Source organism: Electrona antarctica, assembly GCF_951216825.1.
Source record: "Electrona antarctica genome assembly, chromosome: 16".
NCBI lineage: Eukaryota > Metazoa > Chordata > Actinopteri > Myctophiformes > Myctophidae > Electrona > Electrona antarctica.
The window spans coordinates 24,212,553-24,237,818 of record NC_136797.1 but is presented as its reverse complement, the minus strand read 5'-3'; the positions used below and the strand labels follow the sequence as shown (position 1 = coordinate 24,237,818).

The 25,266-nt window shown below is 41.8% G+C and overlaps 1 protein-coding gene across 3 annotated transcripts in view; it reads right to left on the bottom strand.

Annotated features, from left to right (window-relative positions):
* aak1b (AP2 associated kinase 1b) overlaps nucleotides 1-25,266 on the bottom strand; it is a 40,644-nt gene that overhangs the window by 2,517 nt on the left and 12,861 nt on the right. For 2 of the 3 annotated variants that reach the window (XM_079524315.1, XM_079524314.1), the window contains exons 7-19: nucleotides 24,095-24,227; nucleotides 23,168-23,271; nucleotides 22,141-22,235; nucleotides 20,369-20,520; nucleotides 19,160-19,290; nucleotides 17,711-18,103; nucleotides 16,672-16,826; nucleotides 15,813-16,018; nucleotides 15,382-15,471; nucleotides 14,443-14,856; nucleotides 13,457-13,564; nucleotides 11,001-11,150; nucleotides 8,549-8,665 (exon numbers count right to left, since the gene is read on the bottom strand). In XM_079524315.1, coding sequence (XP_079380441.1) covers nucleotides 8,549-8,665; nucleotides 11,001-11,150; nucleotides 13,457-13,564; nucleotides 14,443-14,856; nucleotides 15,382-15,471; nucleotides 15,813-16,018; nucleotides 16,672-16,826; nucleotides 17,711-18,103; nucleotides 19,160-19,290; nucleotides 20,369-20,520; nucleotides 22,141-22,235; nucleotides 23,168-23,271; nucleotides 24,095-24,227 — 2,248 coding nt within the window. Of the gene's footprint in view, nucleotides 1-5,490; nucleotides 7,878-8,548; nucleotides 8,666-11,000; nucleotides 11,151-13,456; nucleotides 13,565-14,442; nucleotides 14,857-15,381; nucleotides 15,472-15,812; nucleotides 16,019-16,671; nucleotides 16,827-17,710; nucleotides 18,104-19,159; nucleotides 19,291-20,368; nucleotides 20,521-22,140; nucleotides 22,236-23,167; nucleotides 23,272-24,094; nucleotides 24,228-25,266 lie in introns of those variants that run through there. The other variant, XM_079524316.1, reaches the window with a different exon arrangement.

Sequence of the window (25,266 nt, the reverse complement as noted above, 5' to 3'; positions counted from 1 at the left end):
TGCAGACACATGCTGGGATGGAACATAACATTGGAAGTAGCCTCCCTAGATCAGTGGTTCCCAAACAGTGTACCCTGACACTGGTGTGCCGTGAGACAAGGTCATGATGTTTAGGCCTCAGTCACACTATAGAGAGTATGCGCGTGACATCATCATCAAACCAGGAAGTTATGCAGGAACGCCTACTGAAAAAACTACTTTCCTGGCCTTGACAGCCCATACATACAAACAGAAAAGTCATATCTGATTGCATTAAACAACGTTAAACAATGCTAAACTCACTTTGCATGTTGCTTTGCCACTCGATGTGCCATTCACTTAAGCATGTGCATACCCTCTATTGAGACGGCTGTCTTGTCCGTGTCTTGTCTGTGTTTAATGGCCGCCCCAATGCATTTCCAATGGAAGTCACATGGTTTCACCAAACCTTTTTGTTTGATGGCTGTGTTGTGCCCCCCTACCCCCCCATCAAACTAAAATGTTTGGTGAAACCATGTGACTTCCATTGGAAATGCATTGGGGGCGGCCATTAAACACGGACAAGACAGCCGTCTCAATAGTGTGACTGAGGCCTTACTCCTATCCGTGTGTGTGTGTGTGTGTGTGTCTGTTATTCTGGAGCTAATCGCACAAACCGCTGGACTGATCAGCATCAAAGTCAAGTTTTGTGCATTAAGTAGCCTGGCATCATGGCCAGACTAATATCACTGCGTAGATATTAGTCAGGAATCTCTGTGTTGAAGCTGCATTTCCAAGTGGCGGATTAAAATAAATACCTCTGGTGATAAACCCGTCCCAATTTTGCATACTGGTTTACTGATTGGTGCCCCACAACTTCAGGGGGAGCTAAATCCAATCACAACCAACCAGACTAATCTGCTCAGTGCTATTTATATATATATATATATATATATATATTGCATTGGCAGATTCTCCTTTCCTTTCCAACTCTTGAACCGTAAGTCATGCTTCAAATGTATGCCGCATATCACTCATTCCCCAATACGGAGGCATTTGTGACCCGTCTTGGTTCAAAGACCCAAAGATTCAATAGATTCCTGAATTACTTTGTTAATGGCGTTTGTCAACTTTCATTTGACATAAATAATAAAAGTTTACAGAGCTATAATAGAGCAATAATAGAGGCTACTTTGCAAGGATATGAATACACATGTCCCTTGAGATGTTGACTTGCCCTTTGGTTTGGTGTGCCTTGGGCACAAAAGTTTGAAAAGCACTGGCCTAGATGACAGGCAGAGGAATGATGGGGCCAATGTCTGCTCCTACCTCCTATAACATTACTGTTATCTGCTGTCCATGTGGCCCCATCACTGTACTGTAGCTCTGGGACACGGTCACATACTGTACAGCGGTAACATCCAGAATAGGTGGGGGTGGTATGTTTACAGCATATGGCTACTCAGAGGCCAGCCGAGAAGAGGGTCGAGACTTGTACGTCTGTCTGTCTGTCTGTCTGTGTGTGTCTGTCTCTGTCTGTCTGTGCAAAACACTGGACTGATCATTTTGCTGCTTACATTTTATTATGGAAGTAAAGGAGGTCAGACTGAAACCCTGCCCAAATTTCATACATAGTCATAGACTGATGTCACCGGCTGGCCATTAAGTCCGAGATCGACACTGAATTACATCATATTTAATCTGAAGGTATTGACATGTTCCTATGGATGTCTGCTGTAAAACAGTAAAACAGTGTGGCAAAATTATATTCTGCTATGAAACAACCGTTTTGTTTTTGGACAGCCTGTAGACTTTAACACGAAAAAAGCAGATAGCAATGCGGGGCGAGCGTGCGTGTGCGTACAGTATGTTTGTGTGTGATCATACCATGATATGATGACAATGTTTACCTTTAGCTTTACCACTTGTGAAAAAAGGAAAAAAAATGTATGACAATTAATACTCACAGTACGTTAACATTCACATTTGTATTTTATTTGCCATCCCTTTTTCATTTCTTTTTTTATTCATCTCACAAAAATAGAAGGAGCACACAATATCACAGCTTGGACGCAGGTTTGGGTGCCATACACATTTTTTTTTCTCGAAACACTCATAAGTATCAGGTAATTGACAGCTTTTTTACTTTTGGCAGAACAACGGGGAAACATAAGGGGCTTCTTTTATACATAAGGACTATTCTTCCTGCTTGGCATAACCTCCAGAACAGCACATTTGTGCCTACAGGGTTTAAGCTTAAAGCCCAATTTTAGACTTCTTTGTGCGATGGTATCACATGCCGAAAATAGCAAATCTACAACCTCATAATGCGTTGACGCAATGCATTGCCGAGCTTGTAGATCGGCTATTTTACGGCGAGCGTCACCAACATACGGCGGAGTACTAAGGGTTTGCATAGGTTCAAACAGTAACTGCAAATGACTGGGCTGTACAGTGGAAAGGATTAGGCGGCAGAAGAATGAGAACAGCCTTCCGTTGCACACACATCTTTTTATCTACATAAGCCTGAGAAACAGTTGCTTTTGAAAATAACAATTTTAGCTTTTGGCATGCAGTTTAGATGTGTTGGATTGTTTTTGGGTGAGATCTACCCCAAATACTCCCTCCTCAGTACATTTGTGTTCGTTTGTGATGAAAAAAAGAAAAACAAATGGGGACTATAGTGGTTATTGCCATCCATAAAATTACAGTTTTCATTCCACGTACACCACGTCAGAATGTAATGCACAATGGGACCGATGTACAGTAATAAAACGGTGAATAACTCTTGTTAGAGTTTAAAAACAACATTAAGGGGGTATTTCACTTTAGACCCCAGACAGTTTTTAAGATACTTAAGATTCAGTAATTAGATATTTGATATTCATTTTAGCTGCCCTGCCCCCTTCCTTATATACTAAGCCATTATAACTTCAAACTCCATTTTAACCATGATAGATTCATCGAAAACACCCAACCTTTCTTCTGGTGACTGATATTGTCCTTCTTAATACGTGAGGTCTGTGTTTTTTCACTTACTGTTTTCATTTATTTCTAATAATTCTTTTGGAGGCCGGAGGAGACTAAACATCAAAATGAATTATTACAAATAAATGAAAATAGTAAATGAAATGCCCACTCACGTATTAGAACAATATCAGTCAACAGACAAAAGGATGGGTGTTCTGTTTTCGATGGTTACAATTTTTTAAATGGTAAAAAAGTTTGAAGCTATAATGGGTTTGTATAGGAAGGGGGCGGGGCAGCTAAAATTAATATCAAATATCTAATTACTGAATCTTAAGTATCTTAAAAAACTGTACAAGACGATACATTTTTTAAGTGAAATATCCCTTTAACCATAGACCCTTTGGCAATTAATCCTTATGGAAACAAATAGTAATTATTTAGTATGATTTATATTTTAATTCCTTCTCGAATTCTGAAATAGAGAACGTCACGCACATCTGACACAAAAACAATCACAATTTAAATTGTTATTTAGCACATCAAAATGTGCAAACAGTTAAAATTGCTTGGAGATTTTCACTTCCCAAAGCAACTGCAGATGGGGGGGGGGGAAACATTTTTTACCCAAAAAAAGAAAATAATAATAATAAAATGCAACGACATTGGATTTGATGCCTTGCAATCCTTGCTTTTAACTTTACTGCAGATGAGGCAGATTTTTTATTTTATTTCTTGCAGTTCAACTTAAGGCTGCAGTCCTATACTATACTATACATACTGTATGATATTATAGTAGAATTGTTATTTCCTTAATCTCTGCTTCAGTGAGGGACCATTGTGAATGACTCCCCCGCTCTCGTAAGCAACGTTTTCAAAGGCAATGCTTGCCCTTGAAGACTGTACCATGCTTAGCAAGTCATTTCCCCATCCAGAGAGCCTCACAAGTTGTATCAGTAACACAAGTTGTCTGGGTCAGTCAACTTTAGTACACGGTCAAATCCAATATATCTCTGCAAGTGTACAGATGGGACCCAAATGGGCCCATAAGGGTTCATTTGTACACTCGGTTATATTAACAGGATTTTACAATGTACGTACACACACTTCCAAACAACATTAAGACTGGAGCTCTATGAAGCCAATATGTCAAATTCTCAGAGATTGTGATGCAACTTACTACCTGAGAGAATTTTCGAGGGCCTGTGCTTTCAAAGAATGATTTAAATGTCAACGTCACATTGTTGCCATATTTGCAGCAAATGGACAACACAAAGTAGGATACTGTAAAAACACATCCGACAACTCTGGCAACTACTCCATACATACTTATCATATTCATAACACTGTACACAAACACTCATTAACATAACATTCAACAACACTGTCATGCTTTTTGATATGGGTTCTGTGATTGCTAAAAACCAGTAAAGGAAAGCATAGGCTTACAAAGCACAATTTCAGCAAAATTGCAGTTTTGCCACTGTAGAACAATGACAACGAAATGAATCTATAGCTACCAGGCTGAGCTCCCGTTGCGCAGTAAACAATCAAATGTTGGGTTTTTTCTTTTTCTTTTTTTTACAAATAAAAACTTTCAGCAATCTACATATAGTAGCTGTAAACCAACATGACATGGGCTCGTTTATTTCCACAAAATAATTAGAGATAAAACACAAAACCTAATCTCCAAATTTAGGCAAAGACTAGGATTGTCAACTGTATACTTTGCCGTTCTGAGTTATTGAGATGATATGGGGGAAGAAAAAAACTAATCTTAAAACACACAGTTTCACAAGGAGGAATAAGATATAGAATTCTTCGATAAGTCTTCAATGATAATATTATCATAATCTTTATTATAGACTAATATGTATTTCATACATTCATTCTCTAACACTCTATTTATATTAACATTTATTAACAGGAACCTATGAATTTATTTATATTATATATAGATTTTTTTTCATTTTCATCACTTTGCCCACAAGTAAACCTTTATGACAGACAAAAACAGACAATGACTTTATACTGTATGTACACGAGAATAACCAATCATATGGTCAATGGATCAGAGCCTGCAGGGACTGCAGATAGATATTTACATTATCTCAGAGTAAACAAATGACAGGAATGTAGGATGCACACTGTGGAATGGCTGTGCAAGAAGGTGCAGTCTAAAAGGGGGATGATATGATATATGGTACTAGATGAAATTAACCCATTTAGGCCTGCCGTCGAAATTAAAAGAATGCCTTCTAAATCCTGACAGTTTTCTGAAATGCCTATGTTTCTAGGCCTATATCACTTAATATTTCACGTCAAGGACTCCAGAAATTATATGTCATTGGCCCGCCGACCCCCCCCCATCTCAAAATATGTTGTTCCGGGGGCACCCCCAGAAGCAAAGATTTGAGTTAAAAATCGGTCGCTCTGAAAGAATATTCCAAGGTTTGTGCCACATTTTCACGATTTTTCTAAAATAGCAGACCTACAAGCTCATAGCGCGGCACTCGGTACCGCGCTATGAGCTTGTAGATCTGCTATTTTTCAATAGTTGAAGTTTTAAATAATGCTTAAATGCCCAGAATGGGTTAAGAAGACGCTTCTATTATATTTTGTCTACCAACTTAGTGCCAAAAGGATGGTCTAGTGTTGGGCAGTAACTTATTAAGTAATATATTAGGGTAATATTACTACTTTCCCCAGTAACAAGTAGTGTAATGAATTACAATACAAATTGACAAAACAGTGATTACTGTATATTAAATAAGGTACTAATCTGCATAAATTACTCTCTATATATATTATAGTAATATAACAAGTAACTCATTACTTTTGAAACCAAGTAATAAGTAATGTTATATTATTACCAAATAAGTAAAAGAGTAACTTATTACACTTCCTGAGTAACTTGCCCAACACCGTCATATGACAGATAATTAATTGTAACACGTTCCTATTAGGCTGTTGGCTATTCATAGTTATTTCCATGACACTGCATGCATTTCCAACCAATATGGTGCATTGTTATAAACTCTACTAAATGACTGGTTGTCATTTAATAACAAAATTAGACAGTGGTGCTCGTCTAACAATATTGGCTGTGTGCTGACATAATAGAAATTCAATTCAAGCTCTAAGCGGCTAAATGTAATTGTGATGTATGGGTCCAAAAGGATAAGGATTTGATGAGTATTTGTTACGCTTTTTTACATTTTTTTATTGCCAAACCCTCCCCTCTTAAAGGGCAGGCAGTAATTCACTTGATTAATTCTGCAATCAGGGTCTCTCAAAACTATTTATATGCAGCTTATCCCTACAACCTTTCAAGCAGAGGATGGGTCTTGTTCTCTGTGTTAAATCACTCATTTCTACTAGTCTGGTGGGAGTGGAGCATGATTTATACTCAGTGGTGTGATGGTGCCCTGTGTCAAAAAATAGCCGATCTACAAGATGGCAATGCACTGCGCATCGTAACCCATTGCGAGCTTGTAGATCGGCACGGGACGCCACGCCATTGTGCGACGACGGGGTGTAAATGGCGCATAACGGGTCACAGGAAACGCGAGGCAGGCGGTGTTCCGTTTTTAGGTTATCAATATTTAACTGAAACGACGGCATACTATTATTCTTTTCGGTCTTACTTATGGTATGTTTAAGTTGTCTACGATATTTGATCCATCTTATTAAGTAAAGTCAATATAACAATATAGAGTAAGATACAAACAGCAGCCCTGACAGACACAAACATGTACACTGCCGTGCAAATTAAGCCAGTTGAAAAACATTTGCTACAGCTGGAGACCAACAGATATCTTTACTTTTCTATGGTTGAATGGTTCCAAGTTTTACCTAATTAATTGATGATGTGCAAATTATTCATTGGAAAACCAATTTTCTTCTTTTCTTTTAAAGCAAAAGGTGTACATGACAATAATTACAACCACATCTAACTATGCCTAGCCTAGTACATCGCAACAATGATATTCTTCTAGTTTGCGGTTAGCCAATGACGATGAGACAGCTGGATCGCAGCCTTGATTTAGAGAAGGTAATGCAATGGTTAGTCTTAGTAAAAGGATGATATTAGTGCATTGGCCACACTTTTGCCATTTAGGAACGAATACCTTTTACGTACAGAGGTTTTAAAGAGAGGATGTGAGCACGATGGGGTGGGATAGGTGGGTGAGGTGATGAAGAGAAGCCAGATGCAAGATTTGTAGAAAGGGTAGGAATGGAGAAAAAAAAGCACTCAAAGAAGATTGTGACAATTCTACTGCAGGAATTGTTATGAGGGTATTAATTAGCCAGGGGTTGCAAGTAGGCCTGTCACAATTATTACATAATCGCCAGATCGTAAATTATTTTTGAATAATCATCAGAATAGTTTCCATTAATCTGTATAAATTATTATTATTAACTTTTCACAAAAAAATAGAAATATCAGATCTAAAACCTCACAATGCGTTGCATTAAGTTTGACGCGTTGTGAGCTTGTTGGATCGCCATTTCCACTATTACACATTTTAATTTTCACAACATAATATACATGATTAAATATATGGCTTGGTTTTGGCTATTCTTTGTATATTTAACTTATTCGTCACATCTGCCCTGTACAATCTTTCTTTACAAAGACTAAAAGTCAAAACGTAGAAATGTAATTTCTATTCATATGATCCAAAGTTCAATGGCCAAAAAAAACGGAAATTAAATTATTGTCCTTTGTGTGTGATGGTTATGATGGTGACAGCCCTAGTTGCAAGGTATAGTTATGAGAACAGTGTTGATTGCTGTTATGCTATGCCAGTCTATAGATCCAATTGTTACAGCGTCTATAGGGCCGGTCTACAGGTCGATGAGCTGGTCCAGCAGCAGCAGGGAGCGGGCCAAGCTGGGGAGGCTGGACTCAGAGCCACCACTGTTACTGCGAGAGTGGCCTCCTGAAACTGGCCGGACAGAAGGGAAGGCAGGGGGGCGGGGCGGGGCGGGGGGGGGGGCAGGAAATATTCAGGCAAACAAGAGGGCGGAAAGCAAACGAGCAAGAGTCACAACAACAAGCAACAAGGGGTTGGAAGGAGGGAGAGAGAGAAAGAGAGAGAGAGAAAGGAAAAGGCAAGAAATGTCTATTTACATCTAATGGCCTCAAAATACCTTTAACCCACTTTGACCTGAGATCAGATTCTAAAAATGTCTGTTTGAAAATGTCAGTTTTCTGAAAAAGCTGTGTTTCTATGTCAGTCGTTCTTCGATTTTTCAAAAATAGCAGATCTACAAGCTCGTAGCGCGCCACTTGGTGGCGTGCTGAGCTTGTAGATCTGCTATTTTTATCAATAGCTAAAGCATAACATAATGCTAACACCAAAAGGGGTTCCCGCCCAAAATGGGTTAATTAAATCTTTGTGGAAGAAAAGATTTTTGAATAATGTACAGTGGAATTATAATTAACGATTGTGCAACTACCTGAAATCCAACGTGTCCCTAACAGATCAATTGGGTTATATTAGTTCTGTCTATTCACAAAACACAATCGGAAATTGAAATATTGATGCAAATCTAAGGAAAGAAAAACATCATCTAAACAGCCTACCTGTAGTTCTGTGAGGCCGTCAAGACTTACCTTGGGAAACAGAGTTTTTCCGCCCTGTGACTGGGATAGGATCGAACTCATCCTCTGTGCTTGGCTCTGCACTGGTCTGCTGGGGCTCCAGTTCTGAGATCAGGAGAAGAGAGGCGTCTGCAGTGGATTTAACCAAAAATAAGACTTAGAACCACGGTGAGGTGATGACAGACATTAGATGACTTTAGATGGCACGAGTGAGGCAATGATTTCATTGCCTGAAGTACAGGTTTTCAAAGTGGGGGCACAGGGGGGCTAGCCTGGCTAATAAGCCAGACTCAAATCACACTGTCGTGTGGTATTTGAGTCTGGAGATGCTGTGTATGGATCTTGTTTCCCGGGGGGCGGGTTCAAACATTTTCTCTTTGACGCAATTGGTCAGAGCTACTGTCAGTCAAAGGTCTCAAGCATTGAACGTCACTGTACCAAAGCCCGCCCATATTGCATACCGTGTCCCGATTGGCCACACCAGTTCTCTGGTGTAGGAAATGGGCGTACAATTGAGCCTCTCCAGACCGTAATCCGCCGGCAGGCAATTTTTTTTTTGCCAACGGCTGATTCGGTCTGGCTTATTAGCCAGGCTACAGGGGGGCTACTGTAGTTGTAAAGTAGAGGAAGAAAGAAAGAAAGAAAGAAAGAAAGAAAGAAAGAAAGAAAGATAACAAAAATATATACTGAATACTTTTTTATATATCATTTGTCTCATTTAAAATTCACTGCATAAGATTATTGTGCAAGTTTAACCTCTTTTAACCTGGGGTCCCTATTTTTGGGCATGTCATTGTTAATGAATATTTTTAAAATAGCTACAAGCTCACAAGACGTTGCAATGCGATGCATTGAGATGCACAGTGAAGTGTTGTGAGCTTGTAGATTACTATATTAGCTCATTTCTTTAAGCCATTTCGCAATAGGGAGCCACAGCTAGAGGCAAGGGATATTTGGGAACCCATGCGCTGGCTAAAGCTTTACAGATGGTTCTGCTGTGGTAAATTCCTTATAAGTGGAAGCAACTGCTCCCCGGCTGTTAAATTAATGGCAGCCATCCTAATAGTCAGGATGGGAAATGCAGAGGAGAAATGCTACGTACTGTATGTGTAACTGGGCGCCAGCCAAGTGGCGTACATTATGTCTCGAGGCCAGGATGAGATGTCAAATAATGTGTTTCTCAAAGGGTCTAAATCGCATAAAATCTATCTATGAGCCAATGGCCATGGCTCATTTGAATAAAGGCCAAAACATACATTTTGTTGTTATACAGTAGCAACCGCATCAGGCCAATTGGGATCATTTTTGTTCTTAATGAATTGCATTTTTATAGCGTAAAGTGCTCAAAGCGCTTTACAATGGTTCATTCATTCATACATTGGGAGGTGAAGCGGCGAACAGTCGACGCCAGCGTCCTCACTTCCCACATTCACACACCAATGGTGGCGAGCTCACACCGACCGACTCATTGGAGGCAACGTGGGGTTCAGTGTCTTGCCCAAGGACACTTCGACATGTGGACAGGAGGAGCCGGGATTCGAACCGCCGACCCTGGGGTCATTGGACGACCTGCTCTACCTCCTGAGCCACAGCCGCCCAAAAAACAAAGTGTGCATTGCTTTGTGAAAGCAATGCACACAACGTCCAATCATTGGTGGAAAATGTATGTCTCCAGTACCAACTATAAAACTGCATGTATACAATTAGAAATAAAAAAGTTTCCAACATCTGGGGAGGTGCACAAACTTTTGTCAAATTAAGATTTGAAACCCACATTGGAATTGAACCACTTACACCCTACTGTATATGCTTATAGTTTACTGAAGTCCAACAAGGGTCTATACTAGACCCCTTCAAGGTTCCCCTCTATACTATACCAAACCTATTGGACAAAATTAGCTCCTCTACAAGGTTACAACGCATTAACCCATTTTGGGCGGGAACCCCTTTTGGTGTTAGCATTATGTTATGCTATTGAATAGCAGGTCTACAAGCTCATAGCGCGCCACCGAGTGGCGCGCTACGAGCTTGTAGGTCTGCTATTTTTGAAAAATCAAAGAACCACTGACATAGAAACATAGCTTTTTGAGTGGTGCAACCACTCCAACGAACAGCAATGTCCGTGTTCACCTAACTACCTATGTGTTCACCTAACTATGTCACTATGAGCACGAGTACCAATGACTACCAAAAGTGGCGCTGTTGTGCCAGAAACAGAGAGAGAGAGATAGTGCTGCACCGCTGCCTGCTAATGAGAGACAGAGAGAGAGAGAGAGGGGGGAGTTGCACCACTCAGTTCACACGGGTGTGATTTTTCAGAAAACTGTCAGGATGTAGAAGACATTTTTAGAATCTGATCTCAGGTCAAAATGGGTTAATGAGCATGACGCTCAGGTGAGGTAATTTGGCTGAATGTTCGTCCCCAGAACAGGGACGCTAAGGGTGTACGTGGTTAAGGAATGACCTGCTAGTGGTGGGGCGGGGTCTCCGGACAACAGGCTGAAATCATCCAAAGCACAGGCAGCAGAGGAGGTGGCATTGCTCCCTGCCGAGAGGGCCGGCTGGCAGGAGATCAGAGAGCCGTCCAGAAGAGAGTCCTCTGCATTCAGTTGATCTGAGACGGAAGACAGGAAGCACAAAAGAGGACACGTGTAAATCTGTGATTCTCAACCGTTTCCATTTCAAGAAACCCTCTCAGAGTAACCCCTGGTGGTCCCAGGAATGTCGAGAAACGGTGTTTTAAATTCATCTTTCTGTTTTTGTTAGATGTGTTATGTAGGTGGAACATCACAAAATATGAAATGTTAAATATTACTGTACATTCACACAAGTGCAAATTACATTGATCCGACAGAAATCTGTCAGACCTACATCTGAAAATTAATAACTTACTGCCATCTAGAGGTAACAGTCAGCATTGCAAGATCACAGGCCAACCACCCCTAGCACCTTTGGTCACACACGACATATTGTACCAATACCACTTTAATAGTACAGCTTCTTCTAATAATTACTTAAATTATGACACAGAGGAAGAAAACAAAGTCTAGTAAAGTTCTATAAGAGGGGAAGATGTATTGTTGTGGGGTCAGACAAACATTGCAAGCCCTATAAAGTCAATGTGTGAGGCCATAACATTTGTATTTGTCCAACATCCAAAGTATATTATGGCATGGGTAACCAAAATATTCACACATAATCTGTTAATATGTGACAGGCCAATAGAGCGTCGCAGTCCCGCCCCCTCGAGAGACCCGGAAAATAAATTCCCGTTAATTTTCCCTCATAGACTTTTCAGAACGTATTTATTTAAAGACATTTACGCCGTGGACAAAGCCAACTCTTGTCGTGACAAATCATGACAATAAACACAATGTTTTGGGCCAAACAAAGAATTAGAACATTACAACACTTTTTTTGTTGTTTTTCTTCTTTGTAATTATTTGTTTGGTCCAAAATATTGTGTTTGTTGTCATGATTTGTCACGACTCGAGTTGGTCTTTAAAAGGTCTTTAAATAAATACTTTTTGAAATGTCTATGGGAAAAATGCATTGGGATTCATTTCCTGGGCCTGGCGTCGTCATGAAAAGGGGTGGGACTGCGGCGCTCTATATCGGCCAATAGAAATGACACTGCACATCATCAGTCTGTCTCTAGTATTTCATTTTCCATAAACTTGCCTGTCTGCAGCTATGGTGCAATAATAGAATTTGAACCTGAAATCCATAGAATCTAGTGCTTTTCACACTTTCTCGTGTAAAGTGTGAAGCTGGAGGATGACCAGCTAGTTATCAGAAGCTGCAAAATATGATTATCTTGCATTTTTCCACACCATCGTCATACCTGACTTCCGCAATGTGCCAAGCTCCGCACACCAATACGCCTGTTACTTAGCTCAAGTTGTACAAATTCCACAGCTCTGTCATACTTCCAAACCCATCATGGCTGTTGGCAATAAGCAGTACTGCCCTCAGACTGGAGGTCATTGAGTAAAACCATGGGAATTGGGAAATCTTAACTTGAACAGGGGTATGGGGTATATGCAATTTTTAACAACACCTGGCTTTGTGTGTGGTGCCATTCACTACTAAAACAGCATAGGCGCATTTTTATCACTCTTTTAGCATTTTAAAGTAGTGTTTTAGGTATGTTGAATAGCCTACTTATACGCCAGATAATATTCACTGACATAAAAATAACATATTGGCCTGGGCCGTGGCTCAGCGGTCCAGGCACCTTGGCTGGTAACCCAGTCTGGCAGTGTGCCGCGGGTTCGACTCCCGATCCCGACGGCCTTTACTGCATGTCATCCCCCCATCTCTCTTCCCATTTCCTGGCAGCCTACTGTCTGTCCCTCCATAAAAAATATAAAATAAAGGCGAAAGCCACAAAAAAATTTAAATTGAAAAATAACATTTACTTACAGTTTAAGCCTCTGCCTACATGGCTATATTTTTAAATGTGCTGCTTTGTGTGTGCAATGCATATGTGTCAGCTGGCCATTTGCTTTTTGAGTCAACCTGTCAGCATCCAATTATGTCCAGAGGATTTTTATTTTTTTTATTTTTTTAAGATATTTTTTTGCGGCTTACGCCTTTTATTGGTTTTTGAAGGGACACACAGTAGGCTGACAGGAAACGGGAGAGAGATGGGGGAAGACATGCAGTAAAGGCCGTGTCGGGCTCGGGAGTCGAACACGCGGCACACTGCGACTGGATTACCAGTCGGGTGCCCAGACGGTTACGCCACCGCCTGGGCAATGTCCGGAGGATTAATCAGTTAAGCCCTATATAATTTTTTGTGCTATTTTCATAAACTATGGACATTTTGACATAAAAAAAAAAAGGTTTCGCATATAAATTACATAACCAAAATAGTGACGCTAGGTTGACTGTGGTTAAATACAGAAACAAAATTACCTTTTGTAGACTCTTCCACAGCACCAGCAAAGGGGTCAGCCAGTGACAAAAGGTCAGCGAGCAAAAGTGAAGACGTGTCTGGAGATTTGAGTCCTTCAATCAGCTTCCCTAAGGGCCAGGATGAAACAAATACAGGGATCAAAATAATTAAAGATCCTGTCCATTGAAAATCTTGTTTTCCAATGTGCCTCTGTTGTGAGAAAGCCTGGGAACATATACAGTAGCACAGGCACACTGTAAACACAATGGCATTGTGCATGAGTTGGAGTCAGGAGCATGCGCTAGAACACTTCTAACAAATCATGGTATATCAGAAGCTGAAAGAAACAACACTCCAAAAAAATATTTTCTACAAACTTAACAATGGTATTTGGGCTGTTCTTGGCCACAGCGTCTTGGGTATACAGTGAGTACAATAGGGGGGCGCTCAGTACGCAGCCCTGGGAGGCTCCAGTGTTTAGGGTGAGGGTAGCAGAGGTGTGCTTGCCCACCCTGACCACCCTGAAGTCCAGTACACAGTCCCAGGTCTGCCAGCTTGCTGGCCAGCCTGGTGGGGACTATGGTGTTAAAGCCAGAGCTGAAATAATAATAAATAGCGAACTGTCAATTCCCCTCATTGTTGTTGTCAAGGTGGGATCATGTACAACCTGGGTTATGGCGTTGTCAGTGGTTCTATTCGAGCGGAAAGCAAACTGTAGTGGGTCTAAAAAATGATAGGGAGAAAGGAGCAGATGTGATCCTTTACTAGCCTTTCAAAGCAACTTTATGACCACTGAGGTCAGCGCTACTGGGTGGTAGTCATTTAGGCCAGCTTGGGAGGCATTCTTGTGCAACAACACACCGGAACAATGGTGGACCTCTTGAAGCACGTAGGGCTGGGGACCACAGACTGAATATGTCATATACTGAATAAGTCATATACTTTACATGCATTTTCTTTACATGCAATGCATGAATTGCCTTCTATCAAAGACAGTGATTTGTACCTGGTGTGTTTGAGAGTTCACTGAAGGGATCCGGAACAACCAACATTGAGGCTCCTGTGTCCACGTTGATGAGGGAGGGTCCTGTGTCCACGTCGATGAGGGAGGGTCCTGTGTCCACATCGATGAGGGAGGGTCCTGTGTCCACGTCGATGAGGGAGGGTCCTGTGTCCACGTCGATGAGGGAGGGTCCTGTGTCCACGTCGATGAGGGAGGGTCCTGTGTCCACGTCGATGAGGGAGGGTCCTGTGTCCACGTCGATGAGGGAGGGTCCTGTGTCCACGTCGATGAGGGAGGGTCCTGTGTCCACATCGATGAGGGAGGGTCCTGTGTCCACATCGATGAGGGAGGGTCCTGTGTCCACATCAATAAGGGAGCCTCCCGTGTCCATGTCAATAAGGGCAGATGGACGTTCAACTGGAAAGCAGTGATTAACACTATCATACTTAGTTGAGTGCGGGACGGGTGTGGCACATCGGAAATAGCTAGTGCTATTTTCTGTGTGCAACCCTGGCGTGCAAGTACATATCAGGCTCAAGTATAAATGAAACGATTTTCTGTCTGAAAAAGAACGTTAATATTGTGGTCATAAAACGGGCAGGAAGGCATAGTTCAGTCAATAAATTAAATGCTTTGCAATCCTCTAGTGATGCCTTAAATTAAAATATACTGGCAATGTTGTATCACAATTGGTTGCATAAATATAATCCAACATTGTCAAAGCATGTACAAAACAGTGTTTGTTTAATTTATAGCATCTATCTATACATTCCAGAAGCCTGGCCCAGCCCGGGTGATTTCTGGTCTAGAGGGACGGGTGCCGGGTTGAAAACAGGCGGTGGATCCTATTGGTTCAGCGATCTGAGCACCCGCCCCCCTATCTATCCCATTGTGAAGCAAGTTCTGTAATATTACTGTTGTGTTGTGTTGTGTTAAACTTACCAGTTTGCTGGACAGTTTCGGCAGGAGGAAATGACTGCAGGCCCGGTATCAACTCCTCATAGAATGTTGTGTCAGTTTCGGAAGGCTTGTCTGTTCAATAAAAAAAAATCTAAGTTGAATACTGTTCATCAAATGGACTAATTATTATTTTTTTAAATGTTTTTGTGGCTTTGGCCTTTATTTTATATTTTTTATGGAGGGATAGACAGTAGGCTGACAGGAAATGGGGAGAGAGATGGGGGGGAAGACATGCAGTAAAGGCCGTCGGGATGGGGAGTCGAACCCGCGGCACGCTGGATTACCAGCCAAGGTGCCTGGACCGCTGAGCCACGGCCCAGGCCCAAATGGACTAATTATATAAATAAATAAATAAATAATATTAAATTTAAATGATATAAACATGCACACAAGCATATATACACATCTCGTACCATCAGCCTTTTTGTCAGAATCACTGGTAAGCAGTTCGCCTGCAGCGAGGCCAGAGAAGTCTCCAAAGGGATCCCAGGCAGACTGTGTCGAGGTGTCGGTAGCAGGTGCAGGTACAGTGCTCACAGCTGTGCCGTCATCCTGCTCTACATCACACACAGCAGGCTGAGCAGGCTGGATGATATTTGGAGGAACTCCACTGAGTGGCCTAGAGAAAGAAAAAAAAAACCCAGAAAATGACAATTGGTCAGTGTACAAATATATAATATATACTTTTTCACATGACAGAAAAAGGGAGGGGATGTTCTAGTAACATCATGTACTGAAGATTATGTGTATCTTATGAGAGACGGACTTTACACAATACATTTTTTAACAAATAACAGTGAAATAATGGACTGAAACTGACTTGATATTTATGCATTATTTTTAATATTTCTTTTATTTTGAACATATTTATAAGCCAACGTTCGGAATTTTACATAAGAGATTCAAAATCTGTGTGTATTCCTTTTTGTTGACAAAAGGTGGATCAGACTTAAAGTGTGTGATTTGTGATTTGTGTACCCGTGCTGGTTCACAAATGATACTGCCGTTCCCCCAGTTACATAAAGTCCCCAGTTACATAAAGTCCAACACCGATTTGGCTGGGGCAAAAATTGTATATTGTAAATCTGGCAAAGCCTAACCCATTTGCTTTTCTTAGGGTCGGGGCACCAAAATAAATAAAACATAAAAGGAAATAAATTAATCAATTTTAACCACTTTGGATAGATATCAAAAATTTAGACATGGATAACTAAAATGACAGTGATCTAAAATAATCTGTGGTGATCTTGCACCACCAACTGTGTTACTCACTGACTGAGGGAAGTATCTCCAGCAGCTCCCTGTGTTTGTTGTGCAGCGGACTCATTCCCCGGAGCTGCAAATACAGCACTCTGCGTGGCATCACTAGGGGTGCGCCTGTGGCCACCAACTTCAGCGGTCTTTGGGGAAGCAGGTGGACTCTGGCTCTGATTGAGGAGGCGCAGCATTGCATGAACAAAGAACAAATCATTAGTGAATATGCCATAATAATAATAATGAATTGCATTTTTATAGCGCTTTTCCAAGTGCTCAAAGCGCTTTTACAATGGTTCATTCATTCACACATTGGGAGGTGAAGCGGCGAACAGTCGACGCCAGCGTCCTCACTTCCCACATTCACACACCAATGGTGGCAAGCTTACACCGACCGACTCATTGGAGGCAATGTAGGGTTCAGTGTCTTGCCCAAGGACACTTCGACATGTGGACAGGAGGAGCCGGGATTCGAACCGCCGACCCAGGGATCATTGGACGACCTGCTCTACCTCCTGAGCCACAGCCGCCCACACTGGAGTGCCCGGGGATCAGTCTCTAGCTGAGCGAAGGTTTTTTTTAGAGACTGATGTGTGAGTCTAGGATGGCTGGTGCTTGTACATCAATGTGTTATTTTCCTCCACCTTTCTCACAGTGAGTGTTTTCATATAAAAGGCGTATGGCATGACTAAAACCTCACAGTCATGACAAACAATCAACTGTTTTGGAGGAAGGAAAACACGTGCACAGCAAGCAAGAAGAACCATAAAGGAACAACCATAAAAATGTCAGGTGTACTACTGTAATTAGATTACTGATTGTAACTGTTCTCAATAATTAGGTAATTGGCTAATAAAAAAACAAGGCAAAGCACTTAAAATAATGACAACAACATGATAATGAAAGAATTGATAAAGGCAAGCAATTTAGTCAATGCTTTCAATAAAAGGATGTAAATGCTATAATAATGGGTGGAAATGCGGGGGGGGGGGGGGGGGGGGGGTAATTTTAGGCAGTGTTTGACGCTGCAAGTTCAGACATGAGCAGGGTCAGTTACCGTCTTCTCCGTCTGAGCTGTTTTTTGGCTTATCTCGGTGGAGCTGGACTGGACGCGGGCATGTGATGATGGCTGGTCAACCTGCTGCTGGGGAGCAGGCTGCTGCTGGACCGCAGAGGTCTGACCAGAGGCATGTTTGATGGGAGAAGGCTGAGCAGTTGGCTGCTGCTGAGCGTTGCCAGCCCCCTTACGACGAGCTGGGCGTTGGGGTGGCGCTGGGCTCGATGGAGTCTGCATGGGCACAGGGCTGGCCACAGAGGGCGAGGTAACCACCTGCTGGGCAGCGGGCTGTGCTTGTGGCGGGGCGTCAGACTTGGCAACGGATGACACTCCTCCTCCGCCCGGGGTCGCGTTCTCTGCTGCTGCTGCTGTTGTTGCTACTGGCTGCACTGCCTATCAAACCGGGGATGGACAATGGAATCTGTCGTCACTAAACCATGATCATACCGTATCTATCACAAGCTCGTCAAATCGTCAGAAATAACCGTTTCTACGCATCAAACCTCAAGATGGTAACAATGGTGCAACGTTTTTCCCTTTATCGAAATTTCTTGCAGATATAAAAGCACTCCGATTTTTGTTTTTATGGTCTACTACTACAGCCAGTATTTTAATTTACAAAAATGAATAACATATCGAATCTCGATCATTATCCAGAAATTCCCCTAATTGTCATGGCATGATGCCAAGCCTATTTATTTTACATAAATTGTCACATTTCTACCTACAGCTTTAATTAAATCTGTTCTCCCATAACATACGGTCAATTTAAATCTTTGATTGCAGACTTACCCCCAAGTGTCTGCAACTGTTTTTAAACATACGTGCTACGTCACGCGATGAGGAAATGTTGCTGTTGTTTTTGTTTATTGCTTTGAAATGTTCAATCTTGTATTATGTTGTATCTCAACAACACTGCAAATGAGGGTGACCTCAATGTCTTTCGAGAATAAATAAAGGTTTGAATGGAGAAAAAAAATGAAAACATACACAATTACGTATGCACATGCAAACTGATGTACTATGACATTTCCTTTTGTCTGCCTGTGAAGGGCTCCGACATAGAGGACATTCTAAGCAATTTATCTTAGTCCTTACAGTTGGAGGCCATCGATATTGTCCTTTTCTTTTTGCTGAGGTTTGCGTGATCTGCGCAAAAGGACAGTTAACCCATTTTGGGCGGGAACCCCTTTTGGTGTTTTAAACATTGTTATAATTTAGCTATTGAAAAATAGCAGATCTACAAGCTCATAGCGCGCCACCGAGTGGCGCGCTACGAGCTTGTAGGTCTGCTATTTTTGAAAAATCGTGAAAATATTTATTTCAGAAAACTGGAGGATTTAGAAGGATTTTTTTTAGATGTTGAGGTCAGGCCTAAATGGGTCAAATGATAAGGGACAATATCGGTGGCACCCAACTGTATGTAGATTATGTGGGCATACAGTATACCTGCTTCTGTTGTGCCACCATTTGACTGGGAGGGGTTTGTGACGGAATGACTTTGGCTTGAGGCAGAGCTGTGGCCTGTGGCTTCTGTGTTTGGAGAGCTGCAGCTGGCTGAAACAGGTCCAAGCTAACTCCTACGGAGGAGATACAAAATAAAGACAATGAATGTATTTTTATTTAGAGTATCAATGCAAGGAAGCTGCACTCAGCAGAGCACAAATCTCTTAGCCTGGCTAATAAGCCAGACCGAATCAGCCGGCGGATTACGGTCTGGAGAGGTTCAATTGTACGCCCATTTCCTACACCAGAGAACTGGTGTGGCCAATCGGGACAGGGTATGCAATATGGGCGGGCTTTGGTACAGTGACGTTCAATGCTTGAGACCTTTGACTGACAGTAGCTCTGACCAATTGCGTCAAAGAGAAAATGTTTGAACCCGCCCCCCGGGAAACAAGATCCATACACAGCATCTCCAGACTCAAATACCACACGACAGTGTGATTTGAGTCTGGTTTATTAGCCAGGCTACAAATCTCTGCCAAGAGGCATGCCCTAAAAAATCTCAATACTGATGTATGCAGTTACATTGCAGCATGTGATTAACAGTTCAGTGCATCGGATAATGTCTTCTTCCTTCTCTCTCTCATACACATTCATCGTCGACCTCTATCGACCTCCTCGACCCTATAATAAAGTAATGTCATTACATCAACAGTGCTACCAGAGTACAGGCTATATGGAGACCAATATGGGAACCGATTGGCAAACAAGGAAAAACAGCGCCCTCTTAATAGCGCAGCGCTTGAATCTGTTCTTGAGAGATTATGGAGAGAAATCCTTGGACATTGAACACGTCAAGAACTCAATCATAAAGTTACAAATAATGTTATAGCCTAATAGCTTTAAGACACCCTCCTTGCTCAGCTGATACCAACAATAAGCCCTTATATTGATATTGATATTATTATAGATATGATATTCAGGCCACAGTTCACACACAGATATCTCCCAATATGGCATTAAATACTATAGACTTCACTGGAGTGGCTGTGGTGGATTCCTGCCATTGCCATTCTGACAGCTACAATTCAGGAATGAGAAATATTCTACATTTCCCATAGCAGAGCAATACTCGCTTCATTGAAATAACGAGGAAGCCCTGAATAAAGGAAAGCAATAGGATGCATACATTCTTTGATATCGGATACATACCTACAGGTTGAGCTGCAGGGAGGTTTGCTCGTTTACGAGGCGTGAGGGCAGCAGGCTGGATGGGTAGGATGCCAGCGGTGGCGGTATGGGCTGCCTTTGGCCTCTGTCGAGGGGTGATTGAAGTCTCTGTGGTGGGGATGGGGTCCGTCAGCCTGAGGACAAAAAAAAGGATATCAGCACACCACATGTCAGTCATAGCAATTATTTCTCCAATGAAAGAATCATGACTACAGCATCAGGAAAAGTAAGTAAGATTATGTGGGGAAGCAGAATAGTCCGAAGAGTCGAAGGATTTGCAAAATCACATTTTCAAAGCTGACTAGTCATGGGTTAGTCAACTAGTTGGTCTCAAAGTTCTATATAATTAGGCTTTATTTGGCCAATGTCTGCCAGGTATAGTTCTGAATTGGTTCTCTGTCCTACATGTATGAATATATACATAGTTTAATTTGCTAAATAATCTTACAGTATATGGACATACTGTAGCTTATGGCTAATCTATGTAATTAACCTAATCAATTAGGTAAAGAAAAACACACACACACACACACACTGAAACACAGAGGAGAAACCCAATAAACAAAGTTAAAAAAAGAAAGAAAAAAGAAACACAGTGGCAATGCCAGCAGTGTGTGTGTGACGCAGAATATCTAGCTTTTCATTTAGGTGCCCAACTGCCCATAGCCTTCAATACATAAACTTGGCCCTAAACTGTTCCCTAGCAACTCAATTCCACTGAAAAGGTAGACAGTGGGAGGGGACAGATGCCCTCTTTGCTCGGCTGATACAGACAATCAGCCACTTTGATCTACATTTTGAATGCATAAACTTGAATACAAACATTTTAAAATCCAGGCAAAATGTCATGCTAGCCTGTGCATTCTGAAATGTTTTAATGTGTCATATAATGCATTTAGCTGCATCTCTTCACTTCTTTCCCATTCTGGGCGGGAACCCCTTTTGGTGTTTTAAGCACTGTGTTATGCTTTAGCTATTGAAAAATAGCAGATCTACAAGCTCATAGCGCGGCACTCGGTGCCGCGCTATGAGCTTATGAGTCTGCTATTTTTTGAAAAATCGTGAAAATGTGGCACATATCTTTGAATATACATTCAAAGAATATTTTCAGATTTCAGCCAAATACAGATCATTCTGGGGGTCCTTGACATGAAAACGGTCGAGCACCACTGACTTTTAGGATTTAGAAGACTTATTTTTTTAGAATCGGCCTCAGTCCTAAATGGGTTAACAGTGTTTTTTCTGCACAAGGTAAGCCGATGATACTGAGAGGGGATAAAGTAGCAGCACATAGAGCAGGGGTGGGCAACTGGCGGCCCGGGGGCCACATGCGGCCCCCACCTTCACTTAATGCGGCCCTCAGGTTAATGTCAGAATACTGATATATTATTGGTTTCAGCTGTTTACAATTCCACAGCATGCAAACATGACCCGCTGTAATTACTTCAGTCTAAATGAGTAGCTCAATGCTCAACACAAGAATAATTAAAGGCATTTGAAATGACATAAAAATGTTAATTTTCAGGATTCCAATTCAAAAATATAAAAAATTCAAGAATTCAATTCGAACATAGCAAAAATAGCCGATCTACAAGCTCAAAATTTTGAGCTGTCGTAGCCATATATTGCTACGACAGCAATATATGGCCCTATAGGGAGTGAGTATGGAAATATAGTGGCCCTCTCCATCGTCAAAGTTGCCCACCCCTGACATAGAGCTTCACCACATCACCTCGTTGAACTCAAAGACTCACCTGGCCTTTGCCTGACTTTGACTCTGACTCTTCTTTGCTGCTGCTGCCTCGCTGGCTTTGACTGGCTCAGGAAGTTTAACAGGAATTGCAGAATTCTTTAAAAAAAAAAGTGAAATAAAAAAGTAGAGTGCAATACATTTAGGTAAAGGTTTCAATACTGTTATGCCTCTTGTCCAGTCAAATTGCTACACCAGAACTAACTGTTGAATAAGAGAGCTAAGGCAAATGTATACTTATATATAGATTCAGCTTAAGCAGTGGAAACATCGTTGCTGGCATCTGTCAATTTCGCTGAGTGCTTATTATTTCGCCACGAGTTTGAGCCAAATGGTTACGCCCCTCACAACTTGGGAGCTTGACAACCATGATAACACTGTGGTAATCTTTCTCAGTATCCAGACTTACAGGTCAGTCGTGTAAAAAGGTATGACGAAACATTAATTATTTTGTGTTGCTTGAGATGTCATCATAACATAGCTGTTGTTTCGATTAATTGTGTACCGAAGGATCCCGATGGAAAAGCCATAGGCTTTCTTGGGTTTAAATCCTCTTAGCAGACCTTTACTTGAACTGTACTTTCCTGTGCTTTTTTCTGCAAACTGCTAATAAAATATTCAATCAATAGTTTATGTTTATAAGTGAGCTTCCACTTCATATTTCATGGGACTGGCTTCCACCTGGGTGTGACTACCATGCCGTTGCCTTTGAGGAGTGATCTACAGAAATGGACCACAGTGCATTTTGTGCCATTTTATTTGTCTCAAACTCATGGCGGAATCAGCACTCGCGTCAATTTCCATTTACTTTAACAATGAATGGCAACATAATGCTAACAAGCCATTTCATGTAACTGATGTACCTCCCCCCCCCCCCCCCCCCCCATGCACACACAATGTGACAGAAAGGACATGCTTGTATACTAGATGGGCACAGATCCTAAAAACATGTTACACTGAAAAGAAAAGGAAGAACAATCCCCAATAAAGGCCTGAATATTTACTGCTGACTATAGACATAAGAGACTGACCTTTACATTTTGAACAGGGCACGTCCGCTGAGCCAGTTTAAAAGCAAAGTGGGACACCTGGTAGATATCTGGTCTTTTATCTGGGTCTGGTTCCAACATGTACCCTGACAAAAAACATGCAGAAAGAAAGCCGTAAGACTAAAGAGTTGGACCTTACTGAAATGATCATTAAATTAACTTTAAATGAACCAAAATTAAATTAAATCTAAATAACAGTGAGGTTGTTGATCAAGACAAAACCTTGCAACTATATCATTTAAATTGAATCACAGTAGTACGCAGCAAAATCCTCAGTATCGATTTAATCTCTTAAACTCCTACTGCGTAATGTGTATGGTATACTTTGTTGACCCGGGTCCCCAAGGGGTCTATACTTGGAAACCGCCGTCTTTCCCTCTACACCAGGGGTTCTCAACCTGTGGGTCGCGACCCCTCGGGGGGTCGCCAAATTATTTTGGGGGGTCCCCAAATAATCTTTTAAAAAAAAGTTTACATATAGTACACATAGTACATGGCATGCATACACCTTTGATTATATCTGGTTTCAGTATTTATTTATGGTGTATTGTCTCTATTATTAAGGTTATTGTAGCAGTCAATTTATATTGGGGGTCGGGAGGGGGCGGGCCGGGGGTCCCGAGACGTTGCCAAAGCATTTTCGGGGGTCCCCGGCCAAAAACGTTGAGAACCCCTGCTCTACACACCAAATCTCTTCATCGAAAATAGATCACAACACAAGATCAATACCTGAATTTAATTCTCAGTCAAATATTTACACTAAAGGGTGCTAAATTAACCATGAAGATTTAGCTGTGTACCTAATAATAATCACAATATTTTGCAAAAAAAAAGAAAAGGGTGGTTGAATTATAGCTGAGATCATGCATCCCGAATAACAACAGCAATTAATGCTAAAAGTTGACTAACTAATGAGGCAGTGCAGATCGTAGGAATAGCGAGAGTTGTCTGGAATTGTGAAACTGCCGTCACAGATGGCAACCTGGCTCTCGCCGAATGGCAGAGTGAAGAAGCAGATCTTGTAGAGCAAACAGCCCAAAGCCTGAGGAGAGAGACGCACGCATGCGCACACGCGCGCGCGCGCGCGCACACACACACGCACACGCACACGCACACACACACACACACACACACACACACACACACACACAATATGCCTATTATGTATTATAATTGCAGTTATTCTTGCTAGAGACAGGCTCAAGTAATTGACCAGCTTGGGAGGCAGGAGGGAGAAGAATCTAGGATTCTTGGAGCGATGTCCAATGTGTTTTAGGGAAGGAAGGGACAGATGTAAACTGACCCTCGCCAGATTGCGGCAGTATCGAGTTCACAAGTTCCCTCCTCCTGCCTGGATCTGGGCTCTCTCTCAAGCAGATAAACAAACGATAAACCGGAAGCAGCGGGATAAAAATGATGATATCTCAATGATAATCTCGAGTTGTAGTCCTGTTAGTTAGGTTGTGTTTACATTTGCACTGTGGCAGCACTTCAATACGCCATCAGTATCGCGTTGATCCCGCCTCTAGCGGCTGCATATCTCTCCGGTCAGAAATGGCTCGGAGTACATCGTCTCTGCCCCGAAAGGGACCAGATGGGAGCAGGAGGAGGAACTCACTGCTGCCACCAGCTGGCGGAGTCAGGTTAGGACAGATGTCCTGTGTTCGCTGATCTAAGTGTGCAGGAAGGGGTGGATCATATTCTGAGCATAAGGACTTGAGTCCATGTCCTTGACTGCCTTGTACAGTAAGTAGGTCATCACCAGTGTTTTGAATTACATGCGGTGAAGGGAACGTAGAAAGTGGAAGAATGTGACAACTTAGGGCGCCTGAAGACCAAGGACGCGGCACCATTCTGGATATAGTTGTAGATGGAATATAATGGATCTCTGAGTAACTCAGGAAAAGGGGCACTCAAATGGTAAATGGTAAATGGTGCATTTATATAGCGCCTTTATCCAAGGCGCTTTACATAGATTGTGCATTACATTCACCCATTCACACACACATTCATACACCGATTGCGGCGGAAGCCATGCAAGGCACCAACCAGCATATCGGGAGCAATTTGGGGTTCAGTGT